The sequence below is a fragment of the Haliotis asinina genome, chromosome 14, assembly GCF_037392515.1.
Source record: "Haliotis asinina isolate JCU_RB_2024 chromosome 14, JCU_Hal_asi_v2, whole genome shotgun sequence".
Lineage (NCBI taxonomy): Eukaryota > Metazoa > Mollusca > Gastropoda > Lepetellida > Haliotidae > Haliotis > Haliotis asinina.
The window spans coordinates 7,967,222-7,975,103 of NC_090293.1; the positions used below are offsets into that span (position 1 = coordinate 7,967,222).

General features: G+C 40.1%; 1 protein-coding gene across 1 annotated transcript; it reads right to left on the bottom strand.

The window, feature by feature from the left end:
• Positions 1 to 370: 370 nt before the first annotated feature.
• On the bottom strand, positions 371 to 7,827 carry LOC137261662 (uncharacterized). The gene is made up of 6 exons (XM_067799440.1): positions 7,350 to 7,827; positions 5,984 to 6,178; positions 5,279 to 5,392; positions 4,810 to 5,055; positions 2,397 to 2,594; positions 371 to 1,172 (listed from the first exon to the last, which is right to left on the bottom strand). Exons 1-6 carry the CDS (start codon positions 7,678 to 7,680, stop codon positions 997 to 999), a joined length of 1,260 nt encoding a protein of 419 aa, XP_067655541.1. The 5' UTR covers positions 7,681 to 7,827; the 3' UTR covers positions 371 to 996.
• Positions 7,828 to 7,882: the final 55 nt, after the last annotated feature.

Sequence of the window (7,882 nt, forward strand, 5' to 3'; positions counted from 1 at the left end):
CTACTCACTAAATAAAACAAGCTATTATCCATAAAGGTTGTTCATTAATGCACCACGGACCATAATTTTGTCATGCAGAATAGTGGTGTACAACGTCTATAGAACAAATATTTTGAAGGTACTGAGGGATTGACGTTTACAATGCTAAAATCTCAACTGTTGCTTCTGAAATTGTAGAAATCCTTTACGTTTTTGAACATCCACATGGCATTTGATATACTTGACTCAAATACTTTCTGTGAACACTGAAATAGACGAGGAATACGCAAGCCATAATCCTTGAGACGAGTGAAGAAATAGTAAACTGATATCTGATTGAATTCTGTATTATCTATTACATTTGTTCCTGTCAGTGATCACAAGTAAACGATGCAATTGAATCATAATTTTAATCACAATTTCACATATTTAAAACAACTACCATGCATATGAATGATTATATAAACGACAAAACAATTTCCACAAAGACAATCAAACTACAAGTAGAGCTCGTTGCAGTATTCCGGTTACACCTCAGAAGAATGGGTTTGTGGGCGTAAGTTGAGGTAATACATTATCGTTGTTACGAAACTATCATCAATGGTGCTTGAAGGCTGAGAGTGATCAACCGTTATTTGTACCGCAAGGGTGTGAGTGTGAGTGCGTGCGTGCGTGCGTGCGTGCGTGTATGGGTGATGCATTTAATGAGAGGTCGCCCATTTTCTTATTGTTATGGGGTCATAAATAAGTGTGTGCGTGTGCGTGTGCGTGTGCGTGTGCGTGTGCTTGTGTGTGATTTCTAGTATGAAAACTCAAGACTTTAGTGTATTATCTCCTCAGTAACCTTCACGCGCCATTGAGGTCTTTGAATTACATATATGTTGGAAGATATCAGGACTCACTCTGCTTTTCCAGGAAATCTTGGTCTGACAGTGCAACTTACTGGGCCTACCACGTTCGGACAAGAAGCCAAACGCACCCTGATTAAAATAACATTGTAAGAAAGTCCGTTTTCTATTAACATCGAATGTTCACATTGGCAGGTACACACAGATCGGCGTGCTTCGAACATACAGTGTTAAAATCCGAATTCTTCAATGCTGAGATATACTGTTCTTTTATGGCACTGACGTCATCACAAGAACCCGGACTGCCGAGGGCGCCACCAGACGCACCGAGGGGGTCAGCCTTATCTGGGTATAAATTCATACATCGTTACTTTCACAATGTATCTCTTCCAAATACCAACATAGTTCACGTTTACAGATACAGATATACATAGCCATATACCAGCATCATGATAGACAGGCACAACTAAGTAGAAATACAGCTTCATATAGCCTCTTATGAAAGGTACCCAATCCAGGATTTTCGGCTCGGTAACATTGCGAGTAAACGTGCCGGAGTGGGAGGTTTCTTGATGTCAACCACGGATTTTGCATAAACAAATACCAAATAAACATGTACAAAATGTGTTTGTGGTTGATATATCTTTTTTGCGAACACATGTGTCATCAATTGTGTGATGTTCAAAATGTTCCCCACTAAGTTGTCTTTAACGACCAAAGAAGACTAATTGTTCATGTATGCAAAACATGCATGCACGTATGAATAGATTCGTACATTGCATAGGGAGGATTGATGGCGTATGACTTTATGGCTGTTTTAGAAATATCATATGGTGACATACACTGAGAATAGAAAGTTAAGCGCCAACCTATTTCAAAACCATGATGTGAAGCTGTGGAAATGTTAGGCTGAACTAACTGGGAAGACCAGTCTATATTTAGAAGGTTCATCTGGTAACTGATTTAAGGATGTCATAGTGATTTGTATTTACAATTAAAGGAAATATTGTTACAGATATGATGACACTGTTTTTGAAGCAAAATAACTGTTCCTGTTGTGCTAATACAAGACTATTGAATTTAGGCTTTCAAAAGAAGGTAACCTTTTGAGGAAAACAAAATGCATGTTTTCCATAAGCACATGCATCCTGTCAAAAGTTAAATATAATTTCCATTATGGCTTTGTTTCTAAACTAAAAGTTCTAAACCAGTTTATGATAACTCGGGCTCCTATGAAGATTTCCTATGTGCCAACCCACATATTTTCATAAAAATTATATATTGGGTGGCCTTTAACATTTAATTCACAGTAAAATATCACAGCTCGAACCAAAACAAGTGTTTCTCAAAGTGTAGTGATGTAGGAAATAGAATCCCGATGACTACCAAAACTCTCAGTAAACAACGCCACCCCACTTCTCTTTGAATGGTGTGGAATTCGATGAAACATTCCGTGCAAACAAGTTTATAGATTTTCTGTCTAACGTGCTTTACAAAAATACAAATGAAACAAATATCCATGGTCATTAACATATATATTTTTCAAAACACAGAACGTGTTGCCGGTACCTTCACACTGGATCATTCCTGGATTTGAAGACCAGATTCCACCTGCTCCACATGCATACCATTGGCTCCCATCAATGTCACGTGGTAGGGTTCGGTTCGCCAGGCAGCCAATCAAACAATACTGTCCAAAATCTGATCGCCAACCATTACAGGCCACGTAACCAAACTCGGGGACAGATATGTTATCGCATGGAAAAGCTGTAAAAGTAAATACAGAAATTTGAAATTACACACGTCCTCTAGATGTAGATACGTTAATTAGTATCTGGATTATGTGTATAGCACGATAACACAACTGGTTGTATATTGCTGGTTGAATACCGGACATCACTGATTTTTTTATCACCGCTTTCACAGAATGCTGAAGATTCGTTTTGCAAATATTGGTATCTGAACTCGTATACAGTTGAATTTCGACCCATGCAATTTGTAATCGATGAAGTTGTAATGACGAAGGCCTGACCACATTGACAATCAATCAGTTTAGTGGCGGTCAGAGTCACAGTGCAGTGGACCTGAAAACTAACAATTCTTCCGGGTGTACTTGACACTTACAATTTACGAAAAGAATTACAGAAGATTTGCTGAGGAGTTGTTTGATCATGACTAGAACATTCAACGTTCCAGTAAAGCGCTCAGAAACCTTAGTCAGCAAGATGTCCTATACAGTTTCATATGTTGACTAATCCAATAGGTTTTTGTACTTTTCCATTTAAGCACTTGACTAGCTTTTGCGTGTGTTTGTGATAAGTGTCACAGTTAAGACAGGACTGGCTGACTTTTCTACTGACACCCACATTTTATTCAATATTTGTTGTGTCACTATAAATCCCTCTTGGACAGGGTTAGAATAGGTCTTCATGATCCCATGTTGGTCATACGTGGGTGCAGAGTCTTGCTGTCCAGTTCATCATTTCACATACCGATGTTCATGATGCTTGTCACTGGACTGTCTGCACCGGATTCGAACATTTAACCTCCGCCATAATTGCTGATGCGACGTTATACGGCAAACAAACCTTCTGCCCCTGATATATAAGCCCCATTTTCTTTATAGTACCCAGTTTTTATCACGATGACATCATCACTTCCCAGACCATCTGTCCGTCAATCCAGAGCTTCCAACATCACATTACTACCCAATGGCATGCATATGCATATATCCCAAAATGACCTAAATACTCTAATATTGCATCGAGTAACATAAGGTTCGTTGGCTTTTGTCTTACCTATTTCTGAGTTTCAACAAGCACCTGCAAGACACAGCAATGTTAAAAAAGATCGCAAACAACATAACCTGATTGCAAGAAGAGGATGAATTTTGTAACCTCTGTAAAGCTAATGCTTTAGAAACCGAGTTCCACTTCCGTTTTATCTGCCCCGCCGACGAAAACCTTAGAAAGAAATATTTAACATCCTACTTGTGCCCATTCAAATGAAATAAAAATGACTATGGTGTTAACAAGTGACAGCACTATTGAATTATAGAACCTGTCAATGTATATCTGTTTTAAATCTGCATTATATTTGACGTATATACGCTTTTCTGCTACTTTGTCCTAAATGTTGTGTAGTGTAATGTACTATAGGCCCGTGGCCTTTTAAATAACGAATAATGACTGATTGATTGAATGGATCGGTAACTTTGTGCAGACTGACCGAATAAAGACGACTTGGATCTCTGTTCAGACTACAACAAATCACTGTGCAGACTCCATTAAATTACAATTCGAGGTCAAACGACTGGATTACTCCTCGGTAAGTACTAGCACTTATTTCAGACTGAACACGACTGTCCGGTTGCCACTAAACCCATAAGTATTGTTCTACCGGCCGTTTGAATAATGACCTATGACGACATGTAGAACACGCTATTGAAATTTATTCGATGTCGTAATTTAAGATCTGGGAGATGTGACATAAGTAATCAATGCATTTGTCAAATCTGTTGTGTTGTGTTTACTCTACTGCCTATCTACAGTCTTAGACAACAGAGAGCTGGTGTCTATGTGGCGAAGAGGGAGTAGAACGACCCCCACAGCCGATTGTTCATAATCTGATATGTCCTTGTTTATCATTGAACGTGTCTACCAGTTCGTCGCGCAACATAGACCATTAACAATACCGTCGCCTAAGGAATGCAAATAGAAACATCGTCACGGTTTATTGTCTCCATACCTTTATATCATATTACAAAATGTCAGCCTTACGGACTTCCGAAAATGTGTAGTAGTAAACCCCTGTGCATTGATTTAGCGCTGGCAGTCAAACCTCGACCTTAGGATACGAATGCGAGGTCTGGCGTGACGCCAGTGGGGTCTTCGACTCGGCACCTTAACATATATATATATATATATATGTGTGTGTGTGTGTATGTGTGCGCGCGCGCGCATATTTCCCGTATATGGCTTACGTCTAATGCTGAGCTGAAACTTGCACTCCTTCTGTAAACCATTGTTTTTCTTGGTGGCCACGTACTGGACGAAGAAGTCGCCCCAGGGGAAGCGGTAGGAGTTGGTGACGTAGTTGGACGTCGTAGTGATTTCGTTACCAAGTGGGTCTGTGAAGGTTGGCACTGTCCACTCGTGGGTCAGTTCATGGTCAGCTGTATTGAGATCTGTCTCATTTTCACAGCCACTCATGACAGGGGGCTGGACGTCTGATGTAACATCAGCAAAGAGTGTGCATATGATTTCCATTTGTAACATTTAAAACTCAAATACACATTACATACATGAATGAGAATCTCAACAATACATTATCCCATCAATTTTGTTGTTAAGGAGAATATTTAAGAGAAAAATTAATTGAGGCGGTGTTACATAATTACTATTCAATAGCTGCAAATTTCTTGATTTGACCAGTGATGGTGGAGTTCCTACCTTCTTCACAGTTGGCCCCTGACCATCCAGGTGGACACACACACGTGTACATGTCCAGGCCGTTCACACACGTGCCCCCATTCTGGCAGGGGTTGCTGTTGCAGGATTGAGTGACTGGAGACAAACAAATGTGACCGTTATAAGAACAAACGCCTTGAAATATTCTGACGTGGTGTGTAGCCATAAATGCCAGACTCGACAAGACATACCATGATCACTTAACGAGGTTTGCTGGATTTCAGCTGCTTCATAATGCTTCGAATCGCTCTTCAGTGTACTTCGGCGGGCGGCCCTTGGGGAACCATAACTTTATGACTGCTCTATACTCAAGCGTATCCATTTCTGCTGATTCAATTTGAGTTCGTGTAATTTGATGTCACGTAACAGGTAACTAGCAAGATGTGCATGTCAGTAATACGAGTATGTGAAATGTAAACTATTCTTCAATATCATACATGCATTTTTATCATATCAGAACTTCAAATGTGTTTGGCTCCAAACGTTTTCATAGCCACTCGTACATTATTAATGTTCAAAAGGCAGCTTACCAACAGCGATCAGGCGCACGTTCCTTTAAAGATGGCGGTCCGTGGAATATAGCATAGTGCCACGATTTTGAAGGTTCTGTTTGAATATTATGTTATTCATTTGGTTGTTGTACAGTCATCTGCTGTTTTCAGTTTTCAGTAACGAGTCATGACTTACATAGGCACCTTGGCGTAGACCCTGTCCAGTAGCCATATGTGGAGTAGCTGCTGTATGTTGAACACGTCGTTGTGGCCGAACCAGTCATGTTATATCCGTTGCTGCACGTATACGTGGCCACACTGCCGTAGTTGTAGCTGTTACTAACTGCGAAGACTCCGTTAGATGTTGTTTGTGGCGTACCGCAGGTTACAACTTATAGAAAAACAATAACATTATTTGAATAATAACAGAAACGTAAAGTGGTTGGAAATAATTATGAGGTATGATAGATAACAGAAACCAAGAAAAATACTTTGATAGACAATTTGTAGATTTAATTACTGATTGAGAAACATGTCGAAAGTCGTTCATATTGATCGCTACTAACACGAGCATTAATATGAATGAGAATATGTATATGTACAGACTACAAAGACTCTCATCGATATATGTAGCACTGGCTCTTGATCAGGTTTATCCTTTATCTAAGGAATTAGTCAAAGGAAACTATGTGCTAAATATAACGACATGCTTTAATAGGATCTGGATGTGTTCGGCCAACTTTGTTTACCTGTATACTGACACAAAATTGAAAGGGGGTGATAAAAATATTGCTAATCTTGCTTTTAGTGTTAATGATTGAAACATTGAAAATAATTCGCTTTGCTGAGTTGGGCCACATAGGTGTGCTTGAAAGCTATGACTATTTTTAAGTTTTTATGCACTATACCATGGTCATGGATTTCAAGAAAGGGGTTAGCGCCTCAGCCCTCCCTCCTTTGGGAATTGGAGGACTGTTTATGCCGGCGTAAGGTCAAAAGGTTATTCACTCAATACAAGTGAAATTAAATTATAGTTTGTTTGCAGTGAAAACGTACCGATTAATTTCACCTTACCGACAAATGTATATCAGATAAGTGAAATTAAGATCCGCAAACCTGATTTCACTTTATTCCATTAACGTTTTTCTTTAAATGAAATTCACTGCAAAAGGTGAATGAGTTATCAGTAACTGACTCTAACTCTAATCTGAAGATACATATTAGAATGTATGGCGGCACCCAGTAAATAATACATTCTGGACAAGACAATCCAGTGGTCAACAGCACGAGCTTCGATCTAATCAATTGGGATAAGGTGACACGTATCAACCAAGTCAGCGAGCCCAAACACCTGAACCCGTTATTTGCGACACACATGGGTTGCAGAAGACTGGCATATATCTCAGATAACTACTGAGTCGTTTTTCAGGCATTACCTGCCTGCGTAGTTGACATTACCAGGTGAAATCAGTTTTAGGTTTAGAGGATGGAATACTGATGACGACCCGGAGACATAGATGACATTTCAGATGAAATACATACATGTGATTAGTTCACTTTACCATTATCACAGCATGTTCCGTATCTTCCTGCCGGGCACCTGCATCCGCCGTAAGAGGAGTCGTACGAACCGTAGGTACAGTGGGTGTTGCAGTCTCGGCGGTCATAGGCACCGGCCCCACCATCACAGTGTCTAAAAGTCCCACACCTATCATACACCCACACTTTTCTTTCCCTCACCTGCCTCCCATAGCACAGTTTTGAACATTTCGACCATTCTTGCCAAACATCCCATCTGCATCCACACTCATCCCATGTTGGAGCTCTCTGACTCCACACTGCAGGCAGCATCAGCAGAGCAAATATGTACATTATAGGTGAAACCATAGTCATTTTGTACACCCTTTTCTGGTTGCAGACGATAGTATCTGGGTGAAATCTTAATCAAACAGTGTTGACGGTTTTGCCTATTTCTAGAGACAAGTGTCGAAAACATACCTTGTACTACTTCCTCATTCACTGGACAAAGACGTCGGTTGTGATAAGGCTATTGGGTAGATTTGCGACCGCCCATCTGTAGTGGCTATGCAGGCGT

Bases quoted from the DNA above. Each gene is read 5' to 3' on its own strand.
- LOC137261662 (XM_067799440.1), bottom strand. From the start codon at position 7,680: ATGACTATGGTTTCACCTATAATGTACATATTTGCTCTGCTGATGCTG. The intron at 6,179-7,349 runs GTAAAGTGAACT...TTTTTCTATAAG, and splicing joins CGGAACATGCTGTGATAATG to TTGTAACCTGCGGTACGCCA. The intron at 5,393-5,983 runs GTAAGTCATGAC...GTTTGTCTCCAG, and splicing joins GTCTACGCCAAGGTGCCTAT to TCACTCAATCCTGCAACAGC.